This window comes from Humulus lupulus, chromosome 6 (genome assembly GCF_963169125.1).
Source record: "Humulus lupulus chromosome 6, drHumLupu1.1, whole genome shotgun sequence".
Classification (NCBI taxonomy): domain Eukaryota; kingdom Viridiplantae; phylum Streptophyta; class Magnoliopsida; order Rosales; family Cannabaceae; genus Humulus; species Humulus lupulus.
In genome coordinates, this window is record NC_084798.1 from 49814356 (window position 1) to 49827539 (window position 13184).

At 36.5% G+C, this 13184-nt stretch overlaps 1 protein-coding gene and 1 long non-coding RNA gene across 3 annotated transcripts; one reads left to right on the top strand and one right to left on the bottom strand.

Moving 5' to 3' along the window:
• Positions 1 to 227: 227 nt before the first annotated feature.
• On the bottom strand, positions 228 to 3610 carry LOC133784011 (uncharacterized). 2 transcript variants are annotated; one of them, XR_009871075.1, is made up of 4 exons: positions 3254 to 3610; positions 3093 to 3144; positions 1238 to 1282; positions 228 to 594 (listed from the first exon to the last, which is right to left on the bottom strand). It is a non-coding gene; the product is annotated as an uncharacterized LOC133784011 (long non-coding RNA). The 2 variants fall into 2 exon arrangements; XR_009871074.1 differs by lacking the exon at positions 3093 to 3144 and having other exon boundaries at positions 267 to 594.
• A 5090-nt stretch (positions 3611 to 8700) lies between these two features.
• On the top strand, positions 8701 to 12690 carry LOC133782160 (stromal 70 kDa heat shock-related protein, chloroplastic). The gene is made up of 8 exons (XM_062221364.1): positions 8701 to 9428; positions 10029 to 10281; positions 10404 to 10483; positions 10607 to 10749; positions 10846 to 10944; positions 11055 to 11244; positions 11390 to 11788; positions 11923 to 12690. Exons 1-8 carry the CDS (start codon positions 8865 to 8867, stop codon positions 12337 to 12339), a joined length of 2145 nt encoding a protein of 714 aa, XP_062077348.1. The 5' UTR covers positions 8701 to 8864; the 3' UTR covers positions 12340 to 12690.
• Positions 12691 to 13184: the final 494 nt, after the last annotated feature.

Sequence of the window (13184 nt, forward strand, 5' to 3'; positions counted from 1 at the left end):
TTTACACGTTGAGGTACAAAATACTTAATAGTTTTCACTTAAGTTGAAGTGAAAACATGAGATTGTATAGTAGGCATCAAAAAGTGACTTTTATGAGTCTAAAGTGATATAATGAGGTATCTAAACATATCCTAAAAGTTTGGAGGTATTTGGAGACATTTTGAGGTCACACTTGAGGTGGTTTTGCAGAGGCATCTGTGTTGCGTTGCCTATGAGAGGCGACGCATCGCCTAGAACTGCCTGGGAGAAAAAACACCCAGCCAGCGATGCATCACCCGCGAGGTTGTTAAAACGACGTAAACTACTACTTTGTAAAAAATCTCCATACTCATAAAATTATAGAAGAAAGCCACTTAACATATGAAAAATCCAGTGGGGCCTTGATAAACATGCAAGTTGGGCCCAATAGTTTAAAATAAAAATAAGAGTACTTATGCAACGTTTACAATAAATAAAGTTTAAGTCCCACTAATAGTTTTAAAATTGAAGTCCATAACATCGTTCTTTAAAATCCAGCGTTTAAGTTGATCGTTTGTTCATCCATAGGATACCCCCCGCCATACACACTCTGACGTCGGAACTCCTCACATCACACTGCGTGCCAAAGAGAAACCCTATTTATTACTTGAAAGGGGGAAAGTAAGGGGGTGAGCTAAAAGCCCAGTAAGGAAGTACAAACAACATACAAAGATAACACAACAACAACATAATCTCATCATAAGACTCATACAACATCATATCCATACATCATCATACATCATACTTTAACGTTATCTTCATACATCATTCATAAACGTCAACATCATATTCAAATATCATCATCATATTCAAACATCATCATCACATCCTTGTGAATATGACTCCCTCTCTTGTCCATGTCACATCTTGAGGTATATAGGAGGCTCTGGTCCTTGAATAACCTCGGCGTGTCGCTCTATGAGTTACGTCATACCTTGATAGCTCGGGTTACGTCTTATATCCTTAGTAATCCCTTTGTTGTGTCACGTTCAACACACTAACAACCATTTTCTTTCTCATACACCATACAAAAACATATGCAATCCAGTCACATCAACACAAAGGAAATACATGATTCATCAAATTCATCACATCATCTCAAAATAGCATTTCATACTTCATATCACATGGTACATCATCATACATAGCATATATCCTCATACAAACCATTCTTACAGTTTCATAGCATAAATATAAAGATTCTATTTAACTTCCTTACCTCAGGTCCGAGCAAAGCAATAATGGAACAAACTTCACAACGAGCCTATAATCATAATCAAATAGTTCTCTTTAGCATCACATGAGATTTCTCGTGCCCAACACATATACCCCACATGTGCATAGGTCATGCACACATGGTGCAAATTATGCATAATTTCCAAACATGCACATTTTTCACATAGAATCACAAAAGAATAATGTCACTTCTACCTATTATCCATCCATGCATAGTTATCAAGTAAAAATTATATGTTTGAAAAATAGGCATATATTTGAACGTAAAAGTGCATTTGCATACGACATACATATGTGGGAGCGTTGTTAAAAAGTGACGTTAAACACGATAATTTATACATGCTCATTTCTAACTTTTTTTTTCAAATAAAAATTCAGCAACATTACTCATTCACCATTATTTACTTCTTTAAATCCCTAAGTTTGATTTAGCCACTTAATACATTATTTTTACTTCATAAAAAAAATATTTAACATTTTTCTTAGTTTTTCATAAAATAATAATACCATTTATTATTTTAAATTGCATAGAAAATAACAAAACATGAAAGTACTTATAAATTTCATGGTTCTTTTAGAAAATAACATTTTCTTTTAAATTAACAAAACTACAAGAATTAGTGTGAGAAAATGTAATTTTAAGTGTGGGAAAAATATATTTTCACTTGTATTATTTAAGACTTATTTTATGTAGTGTAAACCAATTATTTTTAAACAAAATAATTGTTTTTTTAACTTAATAATATAAACTTTTAGCAACTATTTATTTTGTTTAAAATTAAAAAGTGAATTTAAACCCAAACATTTTCTCATTAAAAATAAAGAAAAATGCACTTAATAATAATGTGAAAATTTATGGTTACATTAAAAAAATATCAATTTAACATATACATAATTTATGGTAATAATTTAGTTCAATATACACACATTATTTCTTTCATTTAAGAGACATTTCTTATTTTTAACCAAAACTTCCAACAACTATTTAATCACTCAAAAATCAAATTTTATTTTCTTCATAAAATAAATAAAAAACTGTAGATATTAATTGAATAAAATACCCTTTTATTAACATAAAATCAACACATTATTTGAGACATAACTTATGCATGCAAATCATTGTTTTACCAAATTACTCACCAATTATACACAAAATCAGCAAGCATAGTTCATCATAAAAATTCATTTTAAATTCATGCTTCTGAAAACTCAAATATAATCTTCATGTATCACTAATATATCAATTATAAGCGACTTAAGAAAAATTCCCAATTTAACCAAATAACCTAGCATATTTTTAATGATTAAATGGGACATCAAAGAAAATAAAAAAACGGCCAACACGCATTGGTAATCTCCCTATAGGCCGAAACTCACATGACATAAACATAAAATACCAAAAATCTCATTCACATCCACATGGACCCTAACATGTTTCTACACCTCCTTTAAGTACTTTAGTATTACCATTAGCATGGAATAAATTAATCAAACCATCTTAAATCATACACACAAGGCTGAAACACCCATAGTACCATTTGCAAAATTATATCACAAAATTTGCGTACATTTGAGAAAATAAATCATTAGGTCTACAACAAGATTCATTATTTAAAATCATCATGCTTTCAAAAAAAAAAAATTTCTCAAATCCATAAGTGTGATTATCAAAGTTCAAGAGAAAAACAAGAACCCTAGAACATGAATCCAACATATCAACATAAAATAAAAAAATATGATAAGAATCCCCTACACATGCTTGGCCGAAACCCCCATAGGCATCAAACAAAATCAAAACTAACAAACAACCATCAATCAAAACAAGGCTAGGGCTTAACTTCCTCTTTGAAAATAATTACTCCTACTAGGTTGATTCTCCTTTGTTGGCACCTATAGCATTCGAACCCCAAAAAAAGAACAAGAGAAGAGGAAGATCAACACTTAGTATTGAGGAGATGACCTAATCTTAAAAATCAAAGCAAAACATAAAGGGCCATACCTATGGATTTCGAATCCTTTCTCTCTTCTCCTCCTTCTTCATCTTTCTTTCTCCTTCTCCTTCTCTCTCTTTCACGCAACCTCTCTCTCTCTCTCCCTCTCTCTCTCTCTAGCCGTCGGTCCCAAGGAGCACAAAATGGCTCTTCTCTTCCTTTCTTCCCTTTTTATCTAACCCTAAAGATGTAACTAGCCTAATGGGAATGGGTAAGTTTCCCATTCAATTCCTTTTTCCTAATTATTTTTATTTAATTGTCTTCAATAAAGGAAAATAATCAATAGAATAAAAAGATGACAACCTCCCTTTCCCATTTTAACTATTGTATTTAATTTGATTTCTTTAATTCCCAAATAAAATAGGAAAAAGAAAAACCATTTTTCCCACTATGCTTCACACGTCCATCTCCCAACCACTTTCTTTATTTTTTTTTTCTAGTTAAATAAAATAATTCAAATAAATGAAACAAAAATGTGTAAGAGAATTCTACTGCATGTACGTCATGCACATGCACACTCAATTACTAAGGTGCATCTCTACTTACCATGCACCTTGGTGCATTCAATCAAAGCTCATTTCATTCACAAATTAAATTGATAAAATAAATAAAACAATTAACAATTAAATTCATGCAATTTCTACCAAACAATTCTAAAAATTAAAAAAATTATTCATAACACTTAACAATTAAATAAAACAAAGCACAAAATTATTAAAACAAAAAAAAATTGGTGCACTACAGGGGTGGCAATGCATCGCATGGCAGGCGATGTATCACCACCAAGCAGGTGACACATCATCTGTGCTGTCTGTATGGACCATACAATTACGTGACTTAGCTCCAAATGATGTGTTTAAAAGCTCTAATCCTATCAGTTAGACTTAATGACGGTGCCTACACTATAAATAAGGGTTATTATAATTTAAAAGCCTTGATCACACTTTTCAACTCTCTCTCTAACTCTCAAAGACCATAAGTTTTCTCAAAGAAACTCATCAAGCATTTCTTGACTTGTATGAGTTTCAAGACTTGTTAAATCCCAAATCTATTTTTGCTTGGTTGATGCTTCAAGCAATAAGGGAAGGCTTGGAATAGAGATTTTGTACAATAAAATTCTTATTGTGTATAAGCCTTAGAAGTTCCCCAAGTTTGAAGATTCAAGTTGCTCAATACAAAATGTTGTATCTCTCTAACCCTAATATTGTATTTTGTCATTCTATTGTGTTTATGTTGTTAGTATTGATAATTAAATGTTTCTAAGTTCATCATATACTAATTTAATGTTTGGTTTTTGGGGTATAATGTTGCTTATGTTGTGTTAGTAAGAGTTTATGCTGAGTTGGGACTTTGGGGCAACTTTGGGACTGTTTTTAGGGGTTTTGGTTCGGAGGAAATATCTGGAAAGTGTTGGAAAAACTAGGTTTGCAGGTTGCGTCGTGGTGTTGTTCTCGGTGCGTCGCGGCCCGCATGAACTCAATGGCTAGGGCAGTTCTCTGATTCGCCTTGGCGCCGTAGCACGTGTTGAAAGAGATAGCTTGGGGGGCTCTCTGACTAGAGGTGCGTCACGATCCTTCAGGGGGCGGGCAGTGACTCTAACTAGGGAAAATTAGCCAAATAGGGTTTTTGAGTACGAGAACTCAAACCTAAAGGCTCGGGAAGGATTCTACTACCTAGTTTAGTAGAATTTGAGGTCCCGGAGGCTAGAAATAAATCTTTAAGCTTTTAATTGGTTTAGTTCTTAATGAATATTCGTTATTATGTTGTGACTAGGATATACCGTTAGGCTCAGGAGAAAAGGATCGCACTCAGGGTTGCCATACGCTATCTATTGGGGACTTGACTTAAGAAAACTGCACCTGGGTTGCGATTAGGGCTTGAGCCCTGGTTATTAAGTATGTCTATAATCATATTTTCAAATCTCTTTAAACATGAATGATTGTGTTATGTATGAACTATTTAGTGGATTTAATTTGATTGAAAAACTCGGCCTTAGGGTCTTGGTCGGCATATGCATGTGGAAAGCAGGCCGTTATGGCGAAGCCATTTGGAAGTGTGATATGCACTCATTTGATCCTATGGTCGTGTAATTGAGTTGAATGTCTGCTTAAGTATGTTTATTACTGCTAAGCTTGCTATTTGTGATCTGTTGATTATCTGTATCTATTTATTTGAGTTTTCTTGCTGGGCCTCGACTCATGGGTGCTACGTGGTGCAGGTAAGGGCAAGGGAAAATTGGATCAGCAATGAGTTGGAGAACTTCGAGGGCGTCGTGTACATAGGCAGCCTGCTCGACTACCACGATCGAGACTTCTTTTGGAAAGCTAGGGTTTAGTGGTTTTGCCGCTTAGGACGACTATTATGTACTTCGTTTATTTTCCTTGTATCAGCTTTTAAACTTCTCTTTTCTTTAGGATCCCGTGTTTATGTACTAAATCTTTTAATGAAAGTAGCCAATGTTTAACAAAAAACTTTTATACCAAATTTTAACTAACCCTAACTACACATTTTAGTCCAAATGACTCGCTTAATAAGTTAAGCACAATTTTAAATACACATTGTAACGGTCCTAGTTTAGTAGGGCGTTACAATTTGGCTTGAAAATTGCTTCAAAATAGCCCGAATTGATCGACTTCTCAAGAAGTTTATTTTTGAACTTTTTTGGTGTTCTTGATGAAAGAGAAAATGAATGTAAAAATGAGAAGAAAGAGAAGGAGATTTTAATATAATTGAAGAGGGTAGGTGAAAAGGTGAGGTGAAAATGTACTTTTTATGCACATAGGGATTCGTGTAGCCATCAGTTTTCTTTTCGAAAAAAAGAGTAATCATGATGTTTATTTTCCCAAGGCAGTAAAAAGTAAAAATTGAAAAGACATGTCACGAAGGTTGTTCGTATAAGAAGCCTGTTCGAATAAAGTTTATTTAATGCTAGTCGCATCATGATAAACTTGGGGGCAAATATTTTCCCTAAAAACTAGCGTGGTGACGTGACATAGATTATCGACACGTGGCAATCACAAGATGACCAAACAACATCACAATGTAGACTCTAATCGACCCTTGACCAAGATCGTACATAATAGTCAAAGCTTTTTCACATAACAACTGATATGAACACAGTTAAAAGCTTCACTCAGGAAGTCGACTTGAAGGCGTACTTAACCAGGTTGGTCAGGTGCTTTTACACAAACACGTAGAAGACCAGCTCAGGCAGATATTTATGGGATACTTACAATTTCAAATGTGATATGTATTATTTACACATTATTTTATTATTACTTGGCAAGCAAGTCATGTAAGGCCCACGACCTAGTTTGTTAGATCTCTAAGCATATAAATAGAGGGCTTAGTGCATCAATATTTTCTAAGCTTACATTTGCACACTTTTATACACAAGACATTGTATTATCTCAAGCTCACGAAGCTCGGTTGAATCTAGTTAACCTGATCGTGGGTTTGAGACTTTCTACATCAATAAGAGTGTTTAAGTGGACGTAGGTCATTACCAACACTTGGGGTCGAACCGTTATAAATCCTGATATCGTTTATTCTTTCAGTTCAGTTTTATTATTTTTATATCGTTTATTTGACTCAGTGTCGTTGGCCAAATCTATGGTCAACAGTATCTTTTTTTTTTATAAATAAAATACATTTAGAAAATAGTATTGATATTTAAAATTTAAGTTGTGTACAAATAAATACATACATACAAGTTCTTAAAATAATAATAAGTATCAATTTTTTTATATTAAAATTTTCTATTGGCATTCTTCATAGCACATGTGATTGATAAATTAATGTAGTAGAAATATTGACATACTATATCCCACAATTCCTTGAATGGTTGAAGATATGAGAGTAATTGTGCCCGCTTGTAAGAGTAGCTTACTCCTCCACACCTTAAGCCGTCCCACAATCTTATCCAATACAAAATTAAGTTTTTATGTTTGTTTCTTGACATAAATAAGGGATTACCTAAGAACATATCCTTACCATCCATTTCCTTATATCCCAATAGATTTTGTATAAATCCTTATGCATGATGGGAGGCATTGCAAGAGAAGGTTATGGAGGATTTTCCCCCCTTTCACCAATTAATCTGATCAATAACAATATTTATGGAGGCATTATTGCAAGATAATTATTTGTTCTGTACCAACTTCACAAAATAAAATAATGTCATCTGCATACATCAAGTACGAAATCAAAATGCCATTCATAGAAAAAGGGAAGCTTGCAAGTCTACCACTAGTCTCTTCCCTCAAAATGAATTTTGACAAGACTTCATAAAATAAAAAGATATGGCGGGTGTGGATCTCATTGCCTTAGACCTTTCGAGGCAGTGAACTCTTTCGAAGCACCTTCATTAAGCAACACTGAGAAGCTCATTGAGGATAACCTATTGGCCTGTAGCACTTTGTCTATAAAACACCATTCAAGCCTCTCATAAGCCTTAAACAAGGCCACTTTAATATCAACATAGGCAACTCTCCCCCCATTTTTGTTTAAAACCATGCAAAACCTTATGAGTAAGCACAATGTTTTCCACAATCAATCTTCTTGACACAAAAGCAAATTGATGAGGGGAAATTAAGCCAGGCATGTGTCTCCATATCTATTTCGCCAAAGTCTTTGGAATGACCTTGTAAGTGATATTACACAAGCTGATGGGATATTACTAATCAAGGCTTCTTATTGATACTCGTTTAAGAACTAAGAAGGTTCTATTTATGCTCTTACCCATCCTTCCAATGATAAAGAATTCACGAACAAGGCCTACCAAGTCATTCCTCACTATTCTGATTAAAAAAAGTCATTCCCACTATACTACATACAAATTTGAAAAATCTAATAAGCATTCTTTCGGTCCCATCGCGTTAAATATTGGAAATAAATAAAAATGAAAACAAATAGAATATTTTATTTTTGGTGTAAATTTTAGTATAATAAATTGAAGATGAAATAATAATTTGGTATAGAAGTTGCTCAATTATAAATATAATGTTGCCTTAAAATGCCTAAATGGTTCTTGGTAGACGAAATTCTATGATTTTGGAGCCACTAAAATATTACTGTGGCTAAATATATATATATACTTTTGAAAGGATGGCTAGAAATATTTTAAAGGACTAATACATACATGGTGTGTGTGTTTTTTTTTTCAAATCACATACATGTGTGTTTCTATTACTTTTTAGTAACTCAAATTACCTTTTTAATTTGAGCCCTTTTTCTTTTATTTGTAACCCCATTTTACACAAAAACAAACCGAAGAACCTCGAAATTTCCACCGTGTGGCAGCCGCAATCGTACGGTAGCCATTGGCTGAAATGCCTCATCGAGCGATCGATCATTCTAGAATGTGCGACACGTGGCACTACCTAACCCTCACTCTCTTTCTCCCCCGAAACCAAAACCCTCTATATTATTACTTCCACCTTTAGCCTTCAGCTTTGAGCATAGCTTAGCTTCTTCTCTTATCTTCTCACTATTTCACCACACAACACAAACTCCTTCATTTCCTTCCCACCAAACTCTTCTTCTTCCCACAGATTAGGGTTTCTTTTAGGGCATTTCCAGCTCCTTTCCCAATCTTCTCTCCGATAAATCCTCGCCATCATGGCTTCCTCTACAGCTCAAATTAATGTTCTTGGAGCGGCAGTGCCTGGCTCCTCCTACAGGAAGCCCCATTTCAGAAACCCGAGGACACTCTTCTTGGGCCATGGACTCGGCAGTACGGCGTCGTTTGGTGGCTTGTCTCGTTCTGTGTTTCTGAAATTCAGTACCAACGGTAACAGAGCCAGGAGTATCGGACCCCTTCGGGTGGTTAACGAGAAGGTCGTGGGCATTGATTTGGGTACTACTAACTCCGCCGTCGGGGCCATGGAGGGTGGTAAGCCCACCATAGTCACCAACGCCGAGGGTCAGAGGACGACGCCGTCTGTGGTCGCTTATACCAAGAATGGGGATAGGTTGGTAGGTCAGATTGCCAAGCGCCAAGCCGTTGTGAACCCGGAGAATACCTTCTTCTCCGTCAAGAGGTTTATTGGGAGGAAGATGTCGGAGGTGGACGAGGAGTCCAAGCAGGTGTCGTACAGAGTTGTTAGGGATGAAAATGGAAATGTCAAGCTTGATTGTCCTGCTATTGGCAAGCAGTTTGCCGCCGAAGAAATCTCAGCTCAGGTATATACACATATAAATATAAAATATTTATAGGACTTGTGTGGATAGGTTTTACATTTTTCCAGGAAGATAAGTGAAAAAACTATTACTTGCCTTGCCTTAAAATTACTATGCGGGTGATGTCTCATACTTTAGCTATTTTTGTTGTTGAAGGCTCTTCAACCCAAATAATAACACAAGTGGTTTTTAGGTGTACAAAGCTAATACCATGCTATGAAAAACATTCCCTTGTTGATAGATGTGTCGTGTACTTTAGTGGTAAAATTATTATGCTTGTTTCTGTTCACTGCTGGAAGTCCAGGGAAACTGAGTTTGATAGTAATTGGTTGCCCAATGCTGGTTTAGTTTGTCAAAAATGGTAGTTCATGCGCAAAGGACTATTTGTTTGGCTGTTTAACATGTATGTAAACTTTTTCTAAAATCGCATAGCAAGTTTCTGTGAAAGTTTCTGACTACTATTGAATCGACTTAGTTGGTTAGAATCAGCTATCTTGTTCCGTTTCAAAGTAGTGTTGAATTTCAAATCCTATCCAATCCGATTTTCTGCTGTTCCTTTACTAATAATAATCTTCATTTTTGTTCTGCTGGTATATGGTTTAGGTTTTGAGAAAGCTTGTGGATGATGCTTCGAAGTTTTTGAATGACAAAGTGACTAAAGCTGTTGTAACCGTCCCTGCATACTTCAATGATTCTCAAAGAACAGCAACAAAAGATGCTGGTCGGATTGCTGGTTTGGAAGTTCTTCGTATTATAAATGAACCAACCGCCGCTTCATTAGCATATGGGTTTGAAAGGAAAAACAACGAGACAATCTTGGTTTTTGACCTTGGAGGTGGTACCTTTGACGTGTCAGGTAAATGATGTCATAAGTAATCTGCTGAACTAAATATTATTGCTTTACTTGTTACTTTCAAGAAGGAAGTATTAATCTTCTTCCCCTGAAGAAGTTATATTGACCCTCTTCTTTTGTTCCAGTGTTGGAGGTTGGTGATGGAGTGTTTGAAGTGCTATCCACTTCTGGAGATACACACTTGGGTGGTGATGACTTTGACAAGGTATGTTGTTGTATGCACATATCTCTTTGAGCTTAAAGAGTTTTTTTTCTTCCTTCTTCAGTCTCCTTTTGGTGTGACATGAGTAGATAAAGATGATTCTCAAGTATCATGAAATCTATGCAGAGAATTGTTGATTGGCTAGCTGCAGACTTCAAAAGAGATGAGGGAATAGATTTGTTGAAGGATAAACAAGCTCTTCAGCGTCTTACAGAGACAGCTGAGAAAGCCAAAATGGAGCTATCATCTTTGACTCAGACAAACATTAGGTACATTGATCTTGTCTTAAGCATTTTCCTTATTACTCCCCTCTTCTCACTGGTCCCTCCTTCCTCTTCTCACTTACAATATCTTGTGTCTTGCAGTCTTCCTTTCATTACTGCCACTGCTGATGGCCCCAAACACATTGAGACCACCCTTACTAGGGCCAAGTTTGAGGAGTTGTGCTCAGATTTGCTTGACAGGTATCTAATGTTGTTTAAAACTATGATTTGTGGTTTTTTAAAATTTTAGTTTTTGCACTCTAGACTTTTAATTTTAAGTCAAATGTCTTTAACCCGGAATTATTTTACAGGCTTAAAACACCAGTTGAAAATTCCTTAAGGGATGCTAAACTCTCCTACAAAGATCTAGATGAAGTGATCCTAGTTGGTGGGTCAACCCGTATTCCCGCTGTTCAGGAGCTTGTGAGGAAATTGAGTGGGAAGGACCCCAATGTCACAGTCAATCCTGATGAAGTTGTAGCTCTAGGTGCTGCTGTTCAGGTGGGCCTGATTAACGATATACAATTTAGTTTATAGTTATTTATCAGTTTTCTAATGTAAAATCACTTGGGATCAATTTTAATATGATTTAATGGCTGTGTCCTTGCTTGCGGTATTTAATGAGATTCCTATGTTTTTATCGTAGGCTGGTGTGTTGGCTGGAGATGTCAGTGACATTGTGCTGTTGGATGTAACGCCATTGTCATTGGGTTTAGAAACTTTGGGTGGTGTCATGACTAAGATCATCCCAAGAAACACTACTCTGCCCACATCAAAATCGGAGGTGTTCTCCACAGCAGCGGATGGGCAAACAAGTGTGGAGATTAATGTCCTTCAGGGTGAGAGAGAATTCGTCAGGGACAACAAGTCTCTTGGAAGCTTCCGATTGGATGGTATCCCACCTGCGCCTCGTGGGGTTCCACAGATTGAGGTCAAATTTGACATTGATGCTAATGGTATTCTCTCGGTCGCTGCTATTGACAAGGGTACTGGGAAGAAGCAAGACATTACCATTACCGGTGCTAGCACTTTGCCCAGTGATGAGGTATACTAGCCGTGTCAATGTTTTTCATAGCCTTTCTATTAGATTTAAGAAATATTTGATGTCTTAGGCTATACAAATATATATGCTGGAGGCCTTTTTTACTTCGTAGTGATAGTGTGAGTTGAAATTTACAGGTAGAGAGAATGGTCAACGAAGCAGAGAAATTCTCCAAGGAGGACAAGGAAAAGAGAGAAGCAATTGACACAAAGAACCAGGCTGATTCCGTCGTCTACCAGACAGAGAAGCAGTTGAAGGAGCTGGGAGACAAGGTTCCTGGTGAAGTGAAAGAGAAGGTTGAGGCCAAACTAGGAGAGCTCAAGGAAGCCATTTCAGGAGGATCTACCCAAACCATTAAAGATGCCATAGCCGCCCTCAACCAGGAAGTAATGCAGCTTGGCCAATCCCTATACAACCAACCAGGTGCTGGTGCTGGTCCAGGTGCGGCCCCTGGTGCAGGGCCTGCACCTGGCGGTGAAGCCGGCCCATCAGATTCATCATCCCAGGGACCCGACGGAGATGTCATTGATGCAGATTTCACCGACAGCAAGTGAGATGGCTTTGAAATAGTTAGTTGAACAAGCCGTAGCTTTTTTTTTCTTTATTTGTGAAGTGTTTATTAATGCTGTTTTTTGCGGGGATTGGATGTGGTTTTTGGCTTACATTTCCAGCCATTTTTGCATCGTCGAGGATTGATCTTTAGAAAGAAAAAAAAGAAGAAAAGAAAAATAGCGGATGAATTGAAAATGCCATACATCAGTAGATGCCCCAAAGATAAGAAATGTCTTGGTGTTGAATCCGAAACGTGAGACATAGACATACCTATGTTGAACAGATATTATTCGGTCTTCTATTTTTCAAATTCATTTAGAATAAATATATATGAGTTATCACTTTGTATCGTAGTCAACTCTATGCCCTTATTCCCCTGCCTCTTACTACAAGATGTAGTTTTATTTATTTTATTTGATTGCTTTCACAAAAGGGTATGCATAGTGTCACGGATCGGCTATTTGGGTACTCCAACTAGACGGAACGTGCGGCACTTGCAGACTCCTCAAGCTAGCAAGTCAGCCTACAACACACACCTACAGGCAAACAAACTCAGCGGTTAGTCACATACACATCTTGGACATGGAACGGGCGAATAACGAAGTATGAGCAAGCACAAAGCAAGTCATTCCTAGGAACATCCACACAACACAAAGCACACAACAAGACAAGTGGCACACAATGACCCAACGAAGGTAACAAACAAGTAACACATAAGCAACAAGGAAGCACACAGGGGCAAGTATGGATAAATGTTATTTCATTAATATATAGCCTTGATAGGGCAAGGGAGTACACAACTTTGGCCCCTAATTGCTGATGGCCATGGTGCTTCCCTAAGTCACCA